Here is a 24,165-nt window from a genome sequence, read left to right as displayed (position 1 = left end):
TTACCTTAATAAAGTAATTTCTTTGTCTGTTGATGTCTTGTGAGATATCAAGCTTGACCATCGATAATATTTCATAACAACCGAATTGACGCGGCCGCCATTTTGGATTTCATGGAAAAGTGTAAAAACCTTTTACACGCCCCAAATTGTGTCCAATGTTTACTAAATTTGGCACAGATGATCTTCAGACCAAGCTTCACAAAGGTGTCTGATGGATTTTCAAATTTTCGAAACCGTTTGTTCGGTAGAGCCGATCAAAGGCGGCGGCGAAGCCACAAAAGACACGTTAGAGCGTAACTCAGCAACCATTTTAGCGATTGTCACCGAACTTGGGTTCCATTGTTCCCAAGAGGAGCAGAGGAGGCCTGTGGTGTTATACCAGAAAAAAACACTTTGAACACTCAGTACTTTGGAACGCAAACAGATATTTCAACCAAACTTGGTGTGTTGCATGAGTGCAACAGGTTGTTGCGACTTAATTGTTGCGCAAGATCTATGGAGCACCGCTCTGGACTGCTTGGCCCCTCCATTGCTGCTTGCAGCTATATTTATTATATTTAAACATCTTCTTCTGCCATGGGAGTCTATGGCAGCCCCTAGAACCAAATGGTCAGAAGTTGTGAAATTTGGCACACTATTTTGGACCAGTCCCCTCATCAATTTCACCAAGTTTCATGTCTCCCATTCCAACCATCTAGCGCCACCAATTGGTCAAAGTTGAAGGTATGTTTACACATGTTACTTTTGAACCATATGCCCCATTGTCCAAAATGAGTTGGATTCCCTGGATCAAGACGAGTTCAACGCACTCTATGACATCATACCCAGTTCTATAGATTCTCCGCCATTTTGAATGTAAAGAAAAAGCGTTTTTTCACTACTCCTCCTACAAATCTTGTCGAATCTTCTTCAAAATTGCCACAGATGATCTTCAGACAAAAATTATTCCCTGGAGCTTTGATTTTCGCAACCGTTTGTTATTTACAGCCACTTCAAATCTCTGTGGCTGAATTGATGTGGCCGCCATTTTGAATATAACGTTTTTTCGCTACCTCTCCTATAAGGTTTGTCCAATCTTCACCAAATTTGGCACAGATCATCTTCAGACCAAGCCACACAAAAGACATCACATGTTTTTTTGATTATCTAAACCTTTTGACTGGAACAGCCAAACAAAGTCGTCAACCAAGCCACCATAAAAGAAGTGAGGTCATATCTCAGCACCTCTTTACTGTATTGACACCAAATTTGGTATAGGGACTAGGGACACTGTTCTAAAGAGGTCCAAAATAGGTCATGCCATTTCACCTCTAGGTGGCGCTGCAATCAGCAAATTTGGCACCATTCATCTTCAGATCAAGCCTCACAAAAGACATTACGTTTTTGTTTTTTTTCTACACTTTTCGACTGGAACAGTCAATCATAGTCATCAGCCAATCAAAGTCGTCAACCAAGCCACCATAAAAGTGAGGTCATATCTCAGCACCTCTTTACTGCATTGACAATAAATTTGGTAAAGGGACTAGGGACCCTGTTCTAAAGAAGTCCAAAATAGGTCATGCCATTTCACCTCTAGGTGGCGCTGCAAAAAGCAAAACTTTGTCACCAATTATCTTCAGATCAAGCCTCACAAACGTTTTCACATGGTTTTTGATTTTCAAAACTGTTTTTCCGGTAAAGCTGATCAAAGTCGGCGATGAAGCCGTCAAAACAAGAAGTGAGATCATATCTCAGGAAATGTTTGCTGAATCAACATCAAACTTGGTACAGGTGTTCGGGACCCTGATCCAAAAAGGTCCACAAAAGGTTGTGTCATCTAACGGCTAGGGGGCAATCCTGTGTCTTACATGTTAAATAGTGATACCAGCTGAATTGATGTGGCCGCCATTCTGAATGAATGAATAAAACGTTTTTTGTGAATATCAAAAATTCACCTAATTTGGCACAGATTATCTTCAGACCACAATCACTGTGACACGTCAAAATATAACTGAATTACAGATGTTTAAAGTTGGGCCAAATCTGACGACGCTTGCCACAGGAAAAACTGCTAATATTTTTACCCAGTAACTGAAATCTGTGATTTCCTGCACTGAGAATAGCTCACTAGGATAAATTGGTGTCCTGGAAACGTCAATGTCAGAGGTTCAAATCCAGCCAAAGCTGACAAGCTTGTCATGTCTCTGATTCTCTGTTTAACAAGACTGTAAGACACTGCAAAGGAAGCCAGGTACACCGCAGTCACTAGATGTCGAAAGTTTCTTCTGGGTCATCTGACCTGCTTGGCCACCACATTGCTGCTTGCAGCTATATTTTATGCTTTATTTTACTGCGTAGGTTAGTTAAGAAAATGTTCTGATTCAACGGCTTTACAGGAAGCAAAAGGCCTTCAATGCGATGAGGATTAAGATTAGAATTAAAAGATGCAAAAACAGCAGCAGCATGCAAACAGCAGGCAATACACATGTTGCCTTTCTGGTGTTGTGGACTGTAGGGCTGAAACGCTGACCTTGTAATGTCTCATTCCAGTATTTGCCCCCATTCCTTTTGGAGGGCTGTACCTGCCCCTGAAGGTGCCCCCCAACCGCTGTCACTGCTCTCCCCTAGTGCTGGCCTATGATCAGGCACACTTCTCTGCCCAGGTCTCAATGGAGCAGAGGGATCAGCAGCGGGAGCAAGGTAGAACCCTGCTGCCCACTATCCCAGCTGGCACACCACCACCTCATCATCATCATAATCTAGCTCTGACAGCACAGGGGTCAGGGGTTATCCACAGAGTAAATACAGAATGTTCAGAAAGCTGTGCTCTGCAGTAAAACTGCCGTTCAAGGCATTCTCATCCAAGGGTACCAACGTTCCTGAACCTTTTTCAGGTTCTCAAAGTCCAAAATGCCCACTGCAATGGTATTGAAACTCTAGACCACTGTGGTCTTTGCTTTTGAATGAGAGTAGTCTGAATCACCTTGTGATTCATTATTAAAGCATCCTATTAAACACCAGATGCCAGAGAGTAGACGAGCAAGTGCTGGGGATGTAGTAAAGGGTGGACCTCTATCTCTCCCAAGACTGTCTGTCTCTTACCTCTGAGCATACGGACTTGAATATGGGTAATACAAAAAACTAACTTTTTCTTTAGACTGGTTGGTGCTTTCAGTAACTGTTGAACATGTGGTAATGTGAGTAGCACATACACATGAGTGACGTGTAGTTGGCTACAATCATCTCCTTGCACTTATTTGAACATCCTGTTTCTCTGTGACCCTCACATTGGAGTTGGCTGGTGCTCTGGGTCACAAGGATTTCCTCAGACTGACAAATAGACTGATCTCCTTGACAACCGTCCCTTGGTAGTCACAGCACTCCTCTGTACCTGCATCAGTGGGTAGAACAGACTTGTCATTGGCATGGGCAGACGGCCTCTCTTTTTCCGTCTCACTCTCACTCCCTCGATCACTCTCTCACTGTCTCACTCGGTCCTTCTCTCTTTCTCTGTCCATTTCTCTTTTTCTTTCTCTTGCCTCTCTCTCTCTCTCCCTCTACTTTCTCTATTCTGAGCTTGTAGACACCAACCCAGTCGTTAGTGTCGGTACAGAGCTTCAGACCAGGCATATCAGACTTGCTGACAGATGACATTACTAACCTGTTATTTAGTTCCTGAAGTCATTTTCTATAAAACCAACAGCACATCAAATACTGAGAAATCCGGGCCCCATAATTGTTCAGATGCTTTTTTTATGGAATTGTTTTACTCCAGGGCAGACAGAGAGTAATAGATTTGTCCAGCAGGTGGTACACATGTGCAAAGAGCTTCTCAGTATGCATTTCCCAGAGATGTGCATGTGGCAACAGACAGGGACAGAATGTACTGTATACTGGATACTTAATTTTGCTTCCACTGTCTAGACTGATTTTTCTGTGCTATTAAATATCATACTGTTGCTCAAATATGTTGTGTTGTGGGATGTAGTGTAAATTATTTGAGGTATTAATGGCATCACAGACACAGCTGGGTAATTACTTACATGTGTTGCTTTTCTATTAGTGTAAAGCTTCTATATAATCTATATTATCTTCAGTTATGCTCAGCAAACCCCAGGCCAAATGCAGAACTGTCCTGCCCTGCCCATACTGTGCCCCTACCCTGGCTCCCAGACCACCCCAACATTGCTATCTGAACAGGTGCCTGCCAGGCAGCCAGACAGACCCACTTTACCACTGCCAAATAAGGCAGAGCCTCCCCAGCCAGCCCTAAGCTTACCACCACATCACCACATATGGGAAGCCACAGGCTGGGTCCCAACAAAACACCTCTAACTGCTTCTGAGACTGGCCTCTCTCACACTCCTGAGCCAGAGGGTAGTTCTCTCTCTGTTCACCCTGTTGACGTGTGTCCTGCTAGCCACGTGGGATGTGTGTTCAGGTGTCTGTACAACCCAGGCTGCTGGAATACTAGGTCTTTCTTCATATGGCTCTGTGAGAGAGCTGACATGGTCCCTCCCAATAAGCTGAACCTAAATCACACTGACACCCTACACCACTTGCCCTATTATACAGTTTGTTTACTTGGCTGTGGCTGGTTTGATGTTGGCTCTACTGAGACTGCCACCACCACACCTAGCAGAACCAGGTTGAAAAGTATGCACACGTAATGTTTATTTAGACTGATCTCCTTTGGACTTTTGTAACCCACCCTCCCTCCATCCCTCAACAAGCAGTAATTTGTATTATGATTACTCAAGCTGAACTAAGAAAGTAACTAAGAAAGAAAACGATAGTCCTTTACAGCTACTAGACTAATGTTGGGCCTCTCTGAAGACATTGACATTTAGATGTGTGCGTTTTTGCCCCTGTGGTTTGAGTGTCCCATCTGAAAGCTCCATAACTATTTCCAGCCATGTTTCCAGTATCAGAGACCTGGCATCACTTCCTCAGAGCTTCAACTCTGCCTTAATGGAAATAAATGACCTTTTTCATGCAAAGAACACCAACACAACACAATACCGACTAGCTTTCAGAAAGTTTTACTGCCAAATACATCAAGTTATTCAAATTGTAATCATCATAATGCCATCAAGGTGGTAATCAGACCGGACGTGAGAACTAGTTTTTTGGTTTTATGTGGCAAAGGAGTCAGATGGCTGGGCGGTGAGGGAGTCGGGCTAGTAATCAGGAGGTTGCCGGATTAATTCCCTGCCATGCCAAATGACGTTGTGTCCATGGGCAAGGCATTTGTAAGTCGCTCTGGATAAGAGCGTCTGCTAAAGGACTAAATGTAAATTTAAAAACTGGTACTCATCCAGTTGATTGTGACCATGTTTCTTCTTTCAAAACAGGTTTAATTGTGTGGATGATGGTAGTTTATTTTGGTGGAGTAGGCCCTTTAAATTCACAATTATGCAGAGTGGCCAATATCTGGAATTCAAATTTGTTCATAATCCAGCAGTTCCTCCAGAGTATCATTTCAAAATGCATTGACCCTGGGTATTGGTTGTGTGGAAAAAGTAGGTGGTTTCATCCACTAGAGGGAGTCACCATAGAAAATCAACACACCTTTTACGGCTCATACAAAAGTAGTTTTTGACTGTTGCATACACTTTTTAATTATTGTAAAACATCCATTTAATGACAACCTGTTATTTTGTTTTGTCAGGGTCATTGAGTGATTACCAATGTGTGAAATTAGAGAAATATCTGTTGAACCCTGAAAGGGAACTTAATTCCACTAAACAGCTGGAAGATTGGTTAAAGCCAAAAGTCCAATTTGTTTTTATAACCTCAGTTTAAACAAGTCTTGTGTAAAGCCTCATTTCCTCAGTCTCAGCATCCCAGAACAAGTTAGCCCCTGGAATCCTCTTTCTTCTTCTTTTGTCTCAGTCCCTTCTGAGACTGCACGCAGTTGTGCACAGCTCGCGCCTCTCAGAGAGCCATGACATCATCCATCCATCACATAAGCTCTGTGAATAAGTCATATAAGGACAGAAGTCTGAGTCTGCCAGCGAGGATAGTAAAGACAATACACTTCAGTCCCTTGGATCTGAATCCGCAGCGCTAATCTGGAACTGGATCTGACCCAGATGGGAACTACAGCACACACAGCACTTTGGACTGGCGAGGAGAGCAGACCGCTGCATCTTGGGAGCCAGGATCCGGCCCCACAGACCCCTTCTTCCCTCTGCCTGACCCGGCTGGAAACTGACTTAGTGTGTGCATGTGTCAATGGGTGTGTTTGTGTGTGTGTGTCAAAGCTAAATAAGACAGTTGCATAAGTGGTCCTCCCACTCAGCCCAGTATCCTATTTTCCTAGAACTGAACAAACTGTGCCTTCACCCCCTCTCATGCCTTGGCAGCCTTGCCAGACTGCACAATCAGACTGGATTCCCCTACTGAACTGAGGTGCAAAGTATGTTTTAAATCATAGACGGCCTTAAGGCACCTCAGAGTGAGTATGTCAAATTCCCAGACAAGCTTAATTTATCAATGCATTGAACAAACCTGTAAAACTGATAAACGATTCGGGTTAAAGGACTGTATAGGTTCAGGTTCAGATATGGTGGTGCAGGAGTCTTCCATTTACCTCTCATCTGCTGGCCAGGTAAGCAATGCTTCACAAAGGCAGTCCAGAACCTGTCTGCAAGCACCTGAGAATGTCTCCACCTCCGACGTCCAAGGAGCTCTGACTGTGGGTAAACCACTTGAGGCAGGGAGCTGTCAGGCCGTCCCATCAACAAGTAATTAGGTGTAACTGGATCTAAATCGGCAACATTGGCTGAAACGTAGCCGAGGGGTTTCGAATTGAGTATAGACTCAATTTCAATGAGGACAGTCCTGAGGACCTCTTCACTCACAGTCTGGGAGCCAATGGTGGGGTATAAGGCAGCCTTTACTGAGCGGATTTCTCGCTCCCATGCACCACCAAAGTGAGGAGCAGGAGGAGGATTGAAGTGGAATGATATCTGTTGAGGAGCCAGCTGCCGCTGGAGGTCAGGTCCTACGTTGGTAAAGGCCTCCTTCAACTCCTTCTCACCCCCACGGAAATTGGTTCCCTGATCTGAATATAACTCTGCTGGTTTGCCTCGACGAGCTATAAACCTCCGAAGGGCCATTAAGAAGGAGTCAAGGTCAAGGGACGACAGCACCTCCAAGTGTACAGCTCTTGTGGTGAGACACTTGAAGATACTCATTCGGGTCCAGGGTGGCACAACTTGGCATCGTACTCCTGGATGAGCAACCTTGTGGAAGGGTGACTAGGGTCAAGTACGATAGGGTGGACAGCTGCAGGATCAAGTCCCTCCACTCTCCGAAGCCGTCCTCCCACTCTGATGACTTGATGTGTTGTGTCAAACTCCGGTGAAAGGCAAAGGAGATGGCTACTGGATGCCACAGGTTTACCTGCCTTGATGTGTTCGTAATCCTCTGCAAAGCTCTCTTGCTGAACATTCCTGAATGCCAGTATCTCTGCAGCCTGATACGTACTAGCTGGCGGTTGTCCAGGCAGGCCAGCCGCCCCATGAAGCTCCTGAGCAAGGGAATCCACCAGCTCCTTCCAGGTCTGAAAGCTAGTCCTGTCTGTTCCCTGTAGATTGGAGGTTGTACTTAGCCCACAAAAGGCGGAACGCTTGAGTTCAGTGGTGTCTTCTGACACAGAGTGGTTCGGTGGATGAAGGACTGGCCACTCTTCAGGAGATGACTTTAGAAGTTGGGTCCTTGACACCATCTGTTAGGCTTCACAAGCTCTTGTAGGGTTTTACCTCTTGTGAGGTCATCTGCCGGATTCCTAGAAGAATCAACATATCTCCAGGCCCGGAGGTCAGTGAGCTCATGTATTTCCGCCACCCTGGTGCCTACGAATACTTTAAAGCGACATGACTCAGAATGTAGCCAGGTAAGGACTGTGGTTGAGTCACTCCAAAGCACCAGTTGGCACATCTCAAAGGTGAGCTCATTCTTCAGCAGCTTTGCTAACTGAGCTCCAGTTACTGCCCGCACAGAGCTCCAGCCGGGGTATGGAAAGTGGTTTCCGAGGTGCAACCTTGGAGCGTGCAAGGAGGAAGGCCACATGAATCGTTCTGTTGGCATCTTCGGACTGCAAGTAGGCGACTGATCCGTAAGCCCTTTCAGAAGCATCACAAAAGATGTGTATGTTTCTCTTGGTGTCTGGATGGTCAGCTGGAGTGTAACATCTAGGCAACTGTATCTGAGGCAGGTACGCAAGCTCAGTTTCCCAGGTACGTTAAGCTGTCAGAAGCTCTTCAGGGAGATTGGGGTCATCCCAGTCCCTCTGCTTCTCCCACAGCCGCTGGACCAGTACCTTTGCCCGTGTGGTGTAAGGAAGGATGAACCCAAGAGGGTCGTACTGAGTAGCTAACACACGGTAGATGTTGCGCATTGTGATATCTTGATAGATGACTGGTCTGTGCTTGTAACTGAAGGTGTCAGCATCACATTGCCAGCTAAACCCTAGCGTTGACTCGTGTGCTTCTGTCTTGTCATGGGCCAGCCACAGCTCCACCTTATCCGATCTGGCATCTGCTGGCAAGTGACGGATGACTTCAGGCCAGTTGCTGGCCCACTGTCGGATTTCAAAGCCTCCGGAGGACAAGAGGCCTCTTAGGCTGTCGATCAACTGCCTTGCTTCCCTGGTAGACGGCAAACTCTGTAAACAGTTGTCTACATAGAAACACCTCTCTATGGAAAGCCGCTTTTCACTATTGGTCCCGCTGTGGTTGAACACGTTGCTGCAGTGTGTAGGTAGCACAGCATGGGCTGCAAGTGGTCCCAAACGGGAGTGTCTGCCATTCGTAGACCTGAGGTGTTACTTCCCTCCGCATGCTGCGCCAAAGGAAGCGAAGAAGTGGCTTGTCTTCAGGCAGTAACAGCACCTGGTGAAACATGCCTTTGATGTCACCACTAATGCCGACACTGTGCTCTCTGAAGCGCAGGAGGACTCCCAGGAGAGAATCGTTTAGACTAAGGCCTTTGTACCGAAAGGAGCAGTCGAACACAATCCATCTTTTCCCGTTATGTTGTACCATGTGGTGGGGGATGTACCAGCTCTCATCACCTGCTAGTGTTTCTAGCGGTACTCTTCTTACGGTACCAGCCACTTCTAACTTCTCTATTTCTGCTTCATAAGCAGCTGAACTCTCTGGGTGCTTAAGTAGGCATTTTTCCTAGCCTCTGAGCCGTGGCATCGCAGCCTCCATGGGAGCATGGAAGACAGGGAAGTTCTTCCTACGGAGCAATGGGGTGGCGTATCTGAGGACGCCATTGATCTCAACTCTGGTAGTCTTCGAGGCAAGCAGGTCAATGGCTTGTTGGTCTTCTCTTGAGCGGGTCACCTGCTTCTCACCTCTAAATGGCAATACATCTAGTTGCCATAGCTTCTCCACATTCCTCTGCAGCTCCACTTCCAAGGGACCGAGTGAAGTGAACAAACACTGCTGGGGCGATACATGCAACTCTGTTAGCCTAGCTGGACCCTGGAGCGTCCAACCAAGCCTGGTCTTAATGGCTGCAAGGCCACCTGGGGCCCCTAGACAAACTCGTTCTACGGGGGTTATCAGGTGAGGGTGATCTGCCCCAATTAGCAGCATAGGGCTAACTCTGTCAAAGGGCTGCAGGGGAATGTCCTGGAGGTGCCTAAACTTTGACTTGAGGGTAGCCACAGGATACGTCTGATCAGCAAGACTGAGGCGTTTGGCAGTGAAAGCATCACCAATCACGAAGGCTTTTCCAGGTTCGGTGATGGGGGAGACTTTAAAGGTGATGGACAAGCCACTCAATGTCACATTTTTGCGAATGGTCAACAAAGCTAATCTTTCTGAGGGCCCTCGAAGTCCTAGTTTCTGCGCAGCTGTAGGCAGAAGCATTATGCGTTCGGATCCATCATCTAGGACTGCATAGGTGTCGAGTGTCTTGCTCCCATGCTGAATGAGGACTCTAACGACTTTCAGGAGGACTCGACTACACTCTGATGGTCTGTCTAGGTACAGGGTCTCTGTAGCCGAGCTTACTAGGCAGGACCCTTCCCTGGTAGGCTTGACATTGACTTCATGCAAGATCAGGAGATGTCTACCTTGACACTTACTGCAGGGCTTCTTCAGATTACACTCAGCTGCCTGATGTGATCTCCCACAGCGGCAGCAGCGTCGGTTGGTCTTTATCCACTGTATGATTTGGTCTTTATCAAAGGACTTAAAGCGATCACACTGGCTCAAGAAGTGCTCCTCACTTTCACAGTATGGGCAGTGAGCTAGCCATGTTTTCTTCTTGTCTGTGCTAGCTGACTTCTTTGCTGCTGGCTCCTCTGAATGCTTGGCCGAGGTGTCATCAGCACCGTGAAGCACCGTAGCTGGACGAGAAGATCTAGAATCATGCTTCTGCTCCTTCTTCCACTTACTGTCTGGCTTGAAGTCTCTGATATTAGTTTGGCCTTCACTGTCCTGGTACTTCGTATTGCAACCATTCTGAGAAGTCTACCAGGTTGTACCCTGTTCCACGTTGCCGAAACATGCATCTACGGAATTCTGATCGCAGGTCCGAGGGGAGTTTGCTTAAGAGCCGTTCAACGTGCGACCCACACTGGAGCTCCACTTGACCTTCATGCCCAAGGGTCTGCAGCATCCCCTGTAGGGCACACACTTGCAGGGCAAAACTCTGGAAGGCTTGTGAGTCTCCCTGCCGTATGTCTGGAGCATTCATGACAGTGGCTATTTTCTTCATGGCTAGCTTCTGAGGTTGACCAAACTTATCTGTAAAGGCAGCCATGGTATCTGAATAGGGTGTAGGTGAATTCAAATAGGCATCAGCCACAAGACGAGCCTCGTCCAGCTTAAGATGGTCCAGAAGAACCTGGTAGCGGAACAGTTCTGTAGCATCAGGAGGTAGGAGGTTTTCTTGTGCCATCTTGAGACGGGTGAACTCACTCGGATCTCTCTTAGAGAAGTTTGGTATGGTTGGAATTGGACCTCGATAGGTTCTCTCTCTGAGAAGGGCTGGTGCCTGCTGGGTAGGTGCACCATATGCCGGTGTACGTGTATCATACTGAGGATGAGGATGTAATGGCATATATGCCTGTGTGTGATTGGCTGACCGCAGAGGCACTGAAGTGGTGGCTTGTGGGTTCCGGCTGAAACCAGGCTGCTGAGAGTACACACTGCAGTAAGGCTGACTGTGAGAGGCAGGTGTATTGTGATAGTCTCTTCCATGAAACTGGTGTGTGGGCGGCTGACTGTAGTAAAGCTGCTCACCTGGATGTGGAGTAGGCGGGTAGGGGTTCCGAGGCATAGCTGATCTTGCTTGGTCTTTAATGACTTTTAGCTCACTCATCATCCTGTTCAGGGAGTCCATCAGGAACTGCTCTTTCATGTCTGCGGGCTGTGCAGCAGCAGGATGATCGTAGGCTCTGTGTGCTACCTCTGGAATCACATCTCTGCGTTGATCATACCCATGTGGCATGTAAGGCTGAGGTTCAGAGTAAGGCCTGTGCACAGACTGATCATAAGGCGAAAACCCTGTAGGTCTGCTGTGATGAGCTGATTGTGGCCTTGGAGGTTCAGGGCCCCTTCCAAAGCCTATGTAAGGATGAAGGAAACTGTCATACCATCCCTGGTGGTGCTGTCATCTTTGACTCAGCACGGACCAGACGCTGCTGATGACTGTGATCTGCAGGTGCTTCATGGATATTCCACTCCTGTGTTATGTACTCTGCATGCTGGCTAAGAGGGCTGGCGGAGCGAGATGAACGCGGTGTCATCCTCGTTGTTCCTTCCAGAGTCATGCTGTAATACCTGTCTTCTAGCCCCTGTGCATACTGTGCTGCATTGGGTTCCTGGTACTGCACTGTCTGCTGTCGGCCCATGCCTTTGACATCATCCTCTCTTAACCCTTGTGCTGCCTTTGGGTCACAGGACCCAAAGGTTCATGACGAACCATCGTTGTGTTTACCCAATTTTACCCAATACAAAAGCAAATAAAAATCATTTTCTTTTAACCTTCGCAATGTGGGGGGTCTGAAACAGCCCAACGGTTAAAAGAAAATGCTTCACTTAGTTTTTGTCTGCGGTAAAGTTTTCGCAAACCACAGTGGGTCACAAGGCCTATGGGTCAGAATGACCCGAAGATAACACAAGGGTTAAGTAAGAAGGCGGATGATACCATTGCCTAGGGAGTGTAGAAGCCACTGGAGGCTCCCCAGGAGGTAAAGGATACTGCATGCCGAAGGCTTAGGAATCCAGAGAAGCACCACTAAATCCGGCTCGAAGGACCAATGTAAAACTGATAAACGATTCGGGTTAAAGGACTGTATCGGTTCAGGTTCAGATATGGTGGTGTCGCCCTGGTGTGTCTGTTAAAACACCTCTGGAGTCGGAATGCGTTCTTCTGAAGTTATGTGGCTATTGTAGGCAGCACAGCAATACACAGGATTCAGGCATTGTAAATGCTGTTTAAATATGTGCCGTGTTATGATGCATAATTAATGCGAAATTTATGTTCATTTCTTTATTGTGTTTTTTGTTCCTCGGAACTAAAGTTCTATGTTGTGGTTTCCACTACTGTGTAATTGGTTAATGGACCAGAGAAGTCAAGCATGTTTCAGCGCTCTGCCAATTAAGCTCAGAGTTAGCTACACTTGTTAAGGCCAAGAAAACTAAGACTGAAACAGATTCAAGAACCTCTTTTCGGGACAAGCAGCCAATGAGGTATATTATTTTGCTTTGAAGCTTTATATTTGTGTGCAAAGCGCAATTTGTATTTGTTTCTTCAGTAATGTATAGCTAATGTATTTGACGTGCTTACTACGTTTGTTCACATAGTTCTCACGGCGTGACGTGGATGCCTTAAGAGCAGAAGAAAAACAATAAACGCCCGTTCAAAAGAACCGACCTGTGTACGTTTGTCACGAAAGGAGCTACAGGCATATTAGTGTAACTAGTTTATCTTCTTGTTTGTGGTCTATCAAAGGAGAATCAAATACAGATTATACATTAGTATGCATACATAACATTCGTATACAGGTTTAATATAAACATATCGCAGACACACAACCAATTGCTAATAACAGCATAATAATGGTGATTACTGTGTGATGTTGCTGCCATCTAGTGGTCATTTACGTCAGTTTCAGTAACCTATAATTATAACTATGTCGGTAACGTGCATCTTTGCGGGTGAAATATAATACTCATTCACATTACAAATAATAATAACTGAGAGCTTACACATATTATACAAGTCTAACATACTCACACACATCAATAACAGTTAACCTAAACTGCGTTTAGAGTAGCCAGACATACAGCTAACGTCTTCACATACTAACGAACTCTAACATGCTACTGTAGACTCACGGTGTTCTGTGCAAACTCGGACGTAGAGCGACTTTAAATGAGGCCGCAACGGTCAAAAATAAGGCTACAGCTAATCTGATAGCATCGTTGTTGCCGGAAAACGCTTGGCAACTTTCTGAGCTATGATTGACATGATGTTGAACCAATAATATAGGTCAAAATATAAAAAAACGGCGACATCCGGCGTTGTTCGGCACACCATGAGTAGCTCACGGTGTTCCGTGCACTGTATTATTTAACGCATGGTGTAACGTTTGCTTCTTTCCACCAGGGGTCCAACAGATGGAAACATGTTTAACTGACAACCACAACGATAAAACACTTAAAGACACTTGTTAGACACATTTATATGTGTTTACATTTACATTTATTCATTTAGTAGAAGCTTTTATCCAAAGCGACTTCTAAGAGAGAGCTTTACAAAGTGCATAGGTCACTGATAACAACAAGATAGCCCCCAAAACACTGCGGGCATAGCTAAAACATGAAGCACATATTGTGAACAACCAAAAATAAGTGCCAATGGAAAGAAGCATAAGAGCATGTAGTTAAGCAAGTTACAATTAAACAGCATGAATCGATATAAGTGCAAGTGTTCCTGTAGAAAAGTACAACAATTTAAATCAGTTACCACTAACCAACAAGTGTCTAAGAGTCTTTGATCCTTAAGGAAACTAACATTGGGTCCAGCAAACCATTTTTAAGTGTTTATACTCATAATATAATATACACAATAAGCATATGTATAATATTATATGGATAATAATAATATGTATAATAACTTAATATACATTATTAACATTAAGTAAGTAGGCTATGTATATTACGGACCATTCTAATTGCCCATATTCTAATAACCAAATAAGTCACTTAGATTTCCTTTTGCTTTTGAAAGGCAACACATTACACTTTCTTTCATCGCAAGAAAGTTGGAATAGGAGCTTGTATTTGTGTGGTTGTATCAGTTATTCGCTAGCACACGTTTTCAGAGATACTTTATGGTCACACAGTGGAAGCTCCTGTGATTCTAGAGGTTACCCTTGAATATGAGTGTCAAAATGAAAGCTGGTGGAAAGTTGGCGTCTGTCACAGGGTTCTCAATATTTCTCAAAAGTTTGGCGTGAGATTATCATTGGCTATCCATCAACTATTGTAGTGGGACAAGTTATTCCTTAGGCTAGGCTACTTCTCAGCGTTACAAATACAAGGTGTTGTGAAATGGACAAATTATATGTGGACAAAGCTATTGTGGTCTCAAACTAGCATAACTACATATCCTACACATACACATAGAATTGTAAATTAATTGGAGCCCTGCCTTCAACAGAGAACTGTGAGATAGACTGTTTAGAAATATATTAGGACCATTAGCTTCCCTGCATTAGAACAGGTACTGACAGGAGGCACGACGAGAACGCTGATCCATATGCCTTGATTTTAAAAGATTAAACTGATTAAATATTAAACTGTTGAAACGCTGAACATTTTAAAAACATCAAACAGAACTGGGTTAAAATAGCCAAACATATATACAAACATAGCAAACGTATATACAAAGATAGCAAACATATATACAAAGTGCTGTATCTCACTGAGGAAGCACTTGGGTGAGTACCAGTCCCCTGCTGGCACACTTACAATCCCCAAACAAGTGAGGTGGAACCAGAGCTCACGACGTTTGCACTGGACCCACTTGTGGATGGCATCCTCCTCACCTGCCTCCTCACTTGAGGGACGGGATAGGCTACGGCAGACAGCGCAGTGTACGCCAAGCTCCTCCACTACTGCCATCTGCCTCTCCTTCTCTGCTCTCTTCCTCTCCTTTTCCTCCCTCTTCCTCTGGGCCTCTTCCTCTGCGCCTTCTCCCTCTTCCTCTGCACTTCTGCCAGCCTCTGAAGCTGACCTTCCTCCTCCTCTTCCTCCTGTCAGACCAGCAGCTCGTTGTACTGGTCGCTGGTGACGACCCGAGCACCAAGTGGTGGCCTCCTCTTCACCACTGGTAGCCGCTGGTCTTGGCGGTTGGCCATCACAGGGGGCATTAAAATGTCTCCCCACTTGGCTGAGACCAGACCTGCTCGCACCAAAGGATTGGATTGAGCAGGTCGATGGCAGGGGGGGCAAGGCCGGTGGTGGTCGCCGTGGTGGGGGCTGGGCCGGGGGCTGGGCCGGTGTTGGTTGCAGGTCTGACTTTGGTCAGCTGGGTCTTATCATAGACTTCCCAGTTGCAGGGGAAGAGGCCTGTCCTCCTGAAGGCTGCCTTAGGCCAAGCCTTTTTAATGAGAGGGGAAAAGTTTCCCCTCTCACCAGGCCAAGGCGGACAGCATCCCGGTCAAAAATCCTCTTTAGAGGACAAAACACCCCCACATCCAGTGGCTTCATCATGTGAGTAGTGTGCGCAGGGAGGCACACAACCACCTCCATGTTCTCCCTGCAGAACTGGATGGCTTCCCTGTTGTTGTGGGGTTCTGCCCGGTCTACCACAAGGAGCAGAGGCCTCTCTGGGGGGGCATCTGGGGGGTTTGATAAAGTGGCCTAGCCACTTCAGCCACAGGCCACTGTCCATATAGCTCTTTTCTGACTTGCAATAGATAGGGTTTGGTAGGGTTCGGATTTATACGATTCCGATGCCGAACCGGTACTTTTAAAACGATTTCGATTCCTAAACAATCCCTAAACCGATTGTTGAAAAACAATCAAAGTAATCAAAGAAAGGCTCTTTTATAGTTTTGTATTTAATGGAATTTTTTTAAATGTAACAATATATTAACGTTTTGAAGTAGCCTATAATAAGTAAACCTAAGTCACCTAACACACAACTACAATAATTTAACAATAAATAAGTTACACTATTAACATATAACAACAAAATATGTTGAGTTTGTATGCTAACTAAACCAGCTTCAAACTTCAGTATTTATTTTGCAGAAAAATGACCATATTTGCCTTCTCTGGCAAGATACGTCTCCTGACTTATGGCATGTCCTGCACAGGAGAAAACTCGCTCAGACAGTGTCAAAGAGGCCTGTACACACAGGTATGAATTTGAAAGGGCAAACAAATTAGGGAGGCTGTCCCGGGATCAGGGACTAATGTCCGCAAGCTGTCGAACACGGTGCATCTCTCTACTTGAAGAAGTATTCGGTGTGTCGCAGCATGTATCAATACATTCGACGTGCTTGCAGGTAATCGTTTTGAAAAATGTTTTGCATTTTGCGAGGCTGTGAAATACAGCCACACTCTCGACTGCTTCGCTTAGGCATTTTAAATGCACTAAAAGCTAGCTAACATAGACGGGCAGAGCAAGTGTAATGTTTACTAGCGATCACGTGCAGTGAATGGCTAATATGCTTAACGTCCCTCCCTGAGGCTCTGACCATCTCCAGTACGTAAACCTTTATGGTGGCCCGGCTCGATGGCCACCCATGGTCTGCCATCCACAGGGCACACTTGATGAGCTCCTTCTCCTCATACTCCCCACACCAACCTGACCATCAATCTGATGGTCAGGTTGGTGTGGGGCCCATGGGTGTACTTTCCAGTCACCCATTATGTTAACGTTTCCTGAGGTAATAATAAATAAAAAAATGTCTTATTGGATAGTTTTGATAATGATTGTAAAGGAATACATCGGCATCAAATAAAAATAACATCAGTTTGACGTAATTCAATACATAATAATACATTTATATTGGTTTCACTCAAAAAGACGCGCCATGACGGTCAATTTTCTGGCGGTGATTCTATCATTACACCATCGCGGAATCAAGACTGTAATAAGTCATTTTAAAACAACAGAATTGTATGAAATGATACGTAAAAACATACTTAAATATGTTGTTGTTTAATGTAGACATTTGTAAGTTGATAAAACAAGGTTTAGATAGCAGTTTCCCATACGAAAATATGGCTCCGGCTAGCTAACTGCTATGCAAATTCCTCTCCCGGCACCATTTTGATTCGACGGTAGGGGGAGCTTTGCGATTTACTGTGCTCTTGTTGACAGCAGATGTCCAACTGATGTAAATTTGATTTAGCTGGAAGCGGGAGAAAATTAACATTGGAACAGTATCGATTACACAATTAGCCCGGCAGTAATATTTATTGTCTGGCGTGTTTTAGGTGATGTGTACGGAACACCGTGAGTAAAAGTTGTGCACGGAACACCGTGAGTCTACAGTAGCTGCTAACCAAACCAACGTCATTTCAGTCCTGAATTCTCGCGTACATTGACATAACAATAAAAATGACTTACGTTTCGTCAGTGACGCACAAACATGTCTGAGAACAGGTAACAAGACTAATTCCACAAATTAAACTTCTGTATATAGGAATAACTTGTGATGTTATGCTCGATACCGTGCTCACGAAGCGGTATTGACCTTTAGAAACAATTTGTACCGATACAAACGTGTCGAGCGTAGCTTCAAATGGCCAAAAACCACGTGATCAGAGTCGAAGTGTCGAAGTGACGTCCGAAGCATCGGACGTCACACGAGCAGCTGAGACAAACTGCGTTTTTTTCAAACGCTTACAAGACATCAGACATCACTAATATTCGTAGATTATAAAGAGGAGACATAGGCCTATTTAAGGACACTACATTCAATGACAGAACCAAAGATACAGATAGATTGCCAGAGCTAGATAGACAGAGATAGATACAAATATGAGATAGTAGGTGTACACAAGCACATAGCCTACATCTTTCTCTAGTTTTACCAGCCTTCAAATGTGGCCATCCCTTTCCCGGTTGCAAAAGCATGTTCCAAAACCTTAACCGCTAGCTTACATTATCATCTAGTAATATATTCTTTTAGCATATACTTCTACTAAAACGGTGAGGGGATGCGATCTCACTACATTTGAGTCAGGGGTTGCGCTCTTACCACAAGGCCATACTCAGTTGAAAAATATGTGTAATTAATGTTATAAGAACCTAAAAATAAATATCATAACCGTAAAGTAGCAAAGACGTTACGTTGTTTAGAATACAACAAGATATATGATAAATATTTTTGACACTTGCAAATCGAAACATTTGTCACATAACCTTAATTTATCAAGTTGTCAATGACGATTATGAGACTGACGTCTCTAGGACTGATGTCACTTGAGTCCTTCCATCGTTCGATACAGTATACCATAAACTGACCAGCAGATGTCCCTATGGAGAAGATGTATAGAACGCTTCGAAAAAGCGATACTTTTTGAGACAATTGTGTCAAATAGCTCGTTGCTTCGAAAAGCTTCGTTTCCCCCATCACTAGGAATAACCACCGGACTAGCACCTTGCACTCCTCTGGTGTTTTTGCTGCAAACTCCTACTCCCGATCTCTGCGCATGCGCAACCTGTTGCGGTGTCTGGTCTTTCTAACAAAACCACTTGCCTTGCTGATGTGGTGTGATTTGTTTGCTCTGTGAAAGTGACAGTGGTATGTAACAAGCCAAGTGGTTTACTGTAGCCTTTGCCATTTGATCCCATGAACAGATGGAACTGAATGGTTTTAGGGATGTCTGGGTTTAGGGTTAGGGTTATATGTCCTCTCTATTGACTCTCTCTCTCTTCCCTCTTTCTGTATCTCTTTCTTTGTCTGCTATTTACGTTCTCTATCTTTCTAAGGGTTTCTCTGCCTCTAAATCGCTCTATTTTTGATCACTTTCACTCCCTCCCTCACACATACATACAAAAACATATTGACCCAGACACTACCATATGTGGGCCCAGTGCTGAAGGTGTGACTACTGTCCGTGTCCATTGAGCAGTGGGAGTCCTGTTGGGAGCAGAGCAGCCTGCTGGCATTGAGGAGCGCATTGGAGCGCATTGGTGTGAGGAGGGTGTGTTCCATCTGGGGTTGACAGAGAGAGGGCTGGAATGTCTTCTGCTGAACAGCCTTTATCTTCCTGTTGTCACAAGGACAGCAGCCCCCTCACTGTGCTGCCTCTAATGAGCAGTCAGGTGGGCAGTAGAGAGGGCCTTAGAGGTCCCCATCTCACTCGGATTAGGAAAAAACAGAACCCCCGCCCTCAAATGCTGACACGCAGACACCACAGAAAAAAAGTTTGCTCTCAAGGAAGGATGTGTGCCTGTGTCTGTTTTGTGTTCTCAGTCCAGCGATTAGTGTTGACATTTTCTGAAATGTTTGTTTGATGGAGTATCAGATAAGAAAGAAAAGATCCAGTATTGTAGCACTTTCATTGTCCTACTGACTTGTGTATTGGCTGGGCTCTAACTCACAAATGTGCTCTTGTCATTGCTTACAGTCAAGAAGACAGATTGGAAGTTATGTTCTCAAGGCTGAGCCCAGTTGAAGGGTCTGAAGAGCAATGAAGGGTTGAGAGGCAGTCATTAATCTGGGCTCAGGCTTAGACACACACTCGGACATTGCAGTTATTTAATGGGCCCTGGTCGCAGGCCTTTCAATGCATTTTTATCACGCTGTCAAATAGGTTTCAAGCATATCCTCTCCCTGGTCTTGATTCCCCAAGGCAATATCAAGGCTACTGTGCATCAAAAAGTCAGAATAATCCAGTGAGAATACCTTTAAAAAAAAATGCCACACACATAGTTGTCTACATCAAACCATTGACGTCTCTGTTTTATCCAGCCCCAGGTGGATAGTTTGATTGAATCCTTCCAGGAGTGTGAATCTCACATATGACCTTGGTGTCCAGATGTACAGTATATCCCATAGTGGCATCTCAGTCCTGATCCCCTCTCTTCCCTGTTCCAGCTGTCATCCCACTGACTGACTCAGAGCACAGACTCTTGGCGCTTCACTTTGCTGTGGACCCGGGGAGGGACTGGCACTGGGGGAGGGATGAGAACGATAACACCGAGCTAGCCAAGTAAGTAAGCCACACCCCAACACTAGGTGTCCTTGTCATGGAAGCCCCAGCCAAAGCCAGTGGTGGACAGAGAAGGGGAGAGGGAGCAAGGGAGAGGATGGAGGGGAGGAGGAAGAAAGAGAAAGAAGGGAGCAGGTAAAGGTAGAATGTAATGGGGGGGAGGAAGAAGATATAAGTAGGGACAGGAGGAGAGGGGGATGAGGGAGAGAGAGGGAGGAGAATGAAGATAGAGAAGACACAGAGGGAGGGACCAGTAGAATTGGAGAGAGGGAGGGAAAGGGAAATGATGGGAAGAGAGGGAGAAAGGGGGGCATGTCCAAGGCTCTTGTGTGAAGGATTTAGCTCTCCTACAAGGCTGCAGGTTTTCATGTCACTTGTGTTTAGAGAAAATATGTGAGCTGTGTATTTTAGTGTAGTGAATGGAACCAGTAGTAGGGCTGGTTAAAGCAGCTCATAGGATCAGCTCAACCGACTGGCCTCTGGGTTCACAATGGAGTTAATGTAAGAGTATCTGTTTCACTTTCCTGCCAGTAAGGTGCTCAGTAACAAATTCATTCAGAACATCCTGGTATGAATGTGAAACAATTGCCCTTACTGTGCTTAGTGTAAGAACATAAACAGTAAAATCCGTCCGTCCGTCATCTGCCGCTTGTCCGGGGATCGGGTCGCGGGGGCAGCGACCTAAGCAGGGAGGCCCAGGCTTCCCTCTCCCCGGCCACTTCCACCACCTCTTCCTGGGGGACCCCGAGGCGTTCCCAGGCCAGCCGAGAGACATAGTCCCTCCAGCGTGTCCTGGGTCTTCCCCGGGGCCTCTTCCCAGTGGGACGTGCCCGGAACACCTCACCAGGGAGGCGTCCAGGAGGCATCCTAATCAGATGCCCGAGCCACCTCAGCTGGCTCCTCTCGACGCGGAGGAGCAGCGGTTCTACTCTGAGCCTCTCCCGGATGACCGAGCTTCTCACCCTATCTCTAAGGGAGAGCCCGGACACCCTGCGGAGAAAGCTCATTTCGGCCGCTTGTATTCGCGATCTCGTTCTTTCGGTCACTACCCATAGTTTGTGACCATAGGTGAGGGTAGGAACGTAGATCGACTGGTAAATAGAGAGCTTCGCCTTTCGACTCAGCTCCTTCTTCACCACGACGGACCGATGCAGAGCCCGCATCACTGCGGACGCCGCACCGGTCCGCCTGTCGACCTCGCGCTCCATTCTTCCCTCACTCGTGAACAAGACCCCGAGATACTTGAACTCCTCCACTTGGTTCAGGATCTTCTCCCCGACCTGGATATGGCACTCCACCCTTTTCCGGTCGATAACCATGGCCTCAGATTTGGAGGTGCTGATTCACATCCCAGCCGCTTCACATTCGGTTGCGAACCGCTCCAGTGAGAGCTGAAGATCACGGCCCGATGAAGCCAACAGGACCATATCATCTGCAAAAAGCAGCGACCCGATCCTGAGGTCACCAAATCGGACCCCCTCAACACCCTGGCTGCGCCTAGAAATCCTGTCCATATAGGTAATGAACAGAATCGGTGACATAGGGCAGCCCTGGCGGAGTCCAACCCTCACCGGAAACAAGTTCGGCTTACTACCGGCAATGCGGACCAAACTCTGGCACCGGTCGTACAGGGACCGGACAGCCCCAATCAGGGAATCCGGTACCCCGTACTCTCGGAGCACCCCCCACATGAGCCCCCGAGGGACACGGTCGAACGCCTTTTCCAAATCCACAAAACGTGTAGACTGGTTGGGCGAACTCCCATGTACCCTCCAGGACTCCGCGGAGGGTATAGAGCTGGTCCACTGTTCCACGGCCAGGACGAAAACCACATTGCTCCTCCTGAATCCGAGTTCGACAATCCGACGGACCCTCCTCTCCAGGACCCCTGAATAGACTTTCCCAGGGAGGCTGAGGAGTGTGATCACCCTAAAGTTGGAGCACACTCTCCGGTCCCCCTTTTTAAAGAGGGGAACCACCACCCCGGTCTGCCAGTCCAGAGGCACTGTCCCCGATGTCCACGCGATGTTGCAGAGTCGTGTCAACCAAGACAGCCCTACAACATCCAGAGCCTTAAGGAACTTCGGGCGGACCTCGTCCACCCCAGGGGCCCTGCCACCGCGAAGCTTTTCAACCACCTCGGCGACCTCGGCCCCAGAGATAGAAGGGCCCCCCCCCGATGTCCCCAGACTCTGCCTCCACGTCGGAAAGCGTGTTGGTGGAATTAAGGAGGTCTTCGAAGTATTCCTTCCACCGATCCAGGACGTCCCCCGTCGAAGTCAGCAGCGCACCATCCCCACCGTATACAGTGTTGACAGAGCACTGCTTCCCCCTCCTGAGTCGCCGGATGGTGGTCCAGAACCTTTTTGAAGCCGCTCGGAAGTCATTCTCCATGGCCTCGCCGAACTCCTCCCATGCCCGGGTTTTTGCCTCCGCGACCGCCAAAGCCGCGTTCCGCTTGGCCTGCCGGTACACATCAGCTGCCTCAGGAGTCCTACCAGCCAATAAAGCCCGATAGGCCTCCTTCTTCAGCTTGACGGCATCCCTCACCTCCGGAGCATAAACAGTAAATGGTAAAATATACATCAATATGTACTTATTGGAAATGCCCAGGGCCTGACTGGGATGTAAATAGGTATTAGGTTCTAATCATGGTGTCAGTCTCCTTCCTCACAGTCTCATACTTTCCCTGGAGGCCAAACTGAATCTGCTGCACAATTACATGAATGTAACATGGATAAGAATTCCGTCAGAAACAAGGGTAAGGACTTCATTTGTTTTTGGATTCAATCTGTTTGTTTCATCTAATTAAGGCACAGATTACGGTGGCCCTGAAGTGCAAAAGACTCCCCCTAATATGAGTACATCCCCCAAATGAAAAAACTCTCCCCGAAAACGAGTCAACTCCCCCCAAATCGGATGACTTGTTCACCTCCCCCCAATACAAAAACATTTTCCCCCAAATGGAAAACGACATTACTTTAACTCTGAATGGAAAGGGTAGGTACTACACTTCAGCGCTGATTGGATGCAGCCCAGCTAACACATTTACGTTGCCCTTACATTGTCGCAACGTCACGCGATGACCAAACATACGTCTTTGGCGACGTTGCGGGACCGTGCATCTGTGGGGCGCCAGTAGGTTGCCGCAACGTAATCTTGTGACGTTGCCAGTCCATAACAGCGACGTCGTGGCAACGTTATTTTCCGACGTTGCCGGTCTGTAACCGCAACCTCCTAGCAACGTAATTTTCTGACTTTGCCAGTCCGTAACCGCGACGTCGTCGCAACGTTATTTTCCGACGTTGCCAGTCGGTAACCGCGACCTCCTAGCAACGTTGTTTTGTGACGTTGCCAGTCCGTAACCGCGACCTCCTAGCAACGTAATTTTCCGATGTTGCCAGTCCGTAACTGCAACGTTAATTACTAACCTATATTTCTCAATTCTATTGCTTATATTTGGGGGGTTCAAATGCAGACCTCATTTGCCCCAAATGCTACTTGTTCTTGCATAATAGGCTACATAGCCAACTTCAGGAGGACTATGTTTGTGTGGTGTGTAGCCTAACTCAACCTAATCATAAACAAGGCAGCATTTCCATGTAATATCCTGTCTGTTGTGTCGGAGAAATTAAGAATGTGATGTTTTATACTGAATAATACAGATGCTTAGTAGTTTGTCAGCAGATAACAGAGCCCCCCAAACTACACTCTAGGCTGTCTTATCACCCTGGGGGAAGGGTGAGCATTTGTTCAGACTAGAAGATGTTGGGGGTTTGTTTGTTTTAAGGAGATGCTGTTTGACAAGGACTAAGATAGGGTGCAAGGTCTGGAGACCATTTGTTGAGTTTTATGTGAAGGAGCTTTTACGACATCAAGAGATCCTGTTGTGTTTCAATCAGGGTTGATGTCGTAAGCACGCACACACGCGCGCCAGGTCTATGCAAGGAGCCAATGAAGAAGAGCCATG

General features: G+C 46.4%; 2 protein-coding genes across 2 annotated transcripts in view; one reads left to right on the top strand and one right to left on the bottom strand.

The window, feature by feature from the left end:
• Window positions 1–24,165, top strand: part of otud7a (OTU deubiquitinase 7A) — a 61,739-nt gene that overhangs the window by 25,583 nt on the left and 11,991 nt on the right. Inside the window, 3 exon segments of the mRNA XM_084671802.1 lie at window positions 2,530–2,679; window positions 20,081–20,195; window positions 22,872–22,956. Of these exon segments, the coding sequence (XP_084527928.1) occupies window positions 2,530–2,679; window positions 20,081–20,195; window positions 22,872–22,956 (350 nt within the window).
• LOC146258534 (uncharacterized) lies at window positions 5,760–9,510 on the bottom strand. The gene is made up of 2 exons (XM_084671250.1): window positions 6,575–9,510; window positions 5,760–5,954 (listed from the first exon to the last, which is right to left on the bottom strand). The coding sequence occupies exons 1-2, from the start codon at window positions 7,179–7,181 to the stop codon at window positions 5,944–5,946; spliced, it is 618 nt and encodes a 205-aa protein (XP_084527376.1). The 5' UTR covers window positions 7,182–9,510; the 3' UTR covers window positions 5,760–5,943.

Source organism: Hypomesus nipponensis, chromosome 14 (genome assembly GCF_054491055.1).
Source record: "Hypomesus nipponensis isolate SF chromosome 14, ASM5449105v1, whole genome shotgun sequence".
NCBI lineage: Eukaryota > Metazoa > Chordata > Actinopteri > Osmeriformes > Osmeridae > Hypomesus > Hypomesus nipponensis.
This window is presented reverse-complemented; position numbering and strand designations above follow the sequence as displayed.

Bases quoted from the DNA above. Each gene is read 5' to 3' on its own strand.
- LOC146258534 (XM_084671250.1), bottom strand. From the start codon at position 7,181: ATGAGTATCTTCAAGTGTCTCACCACAAGAGCTGTACACTTGGAGGTG.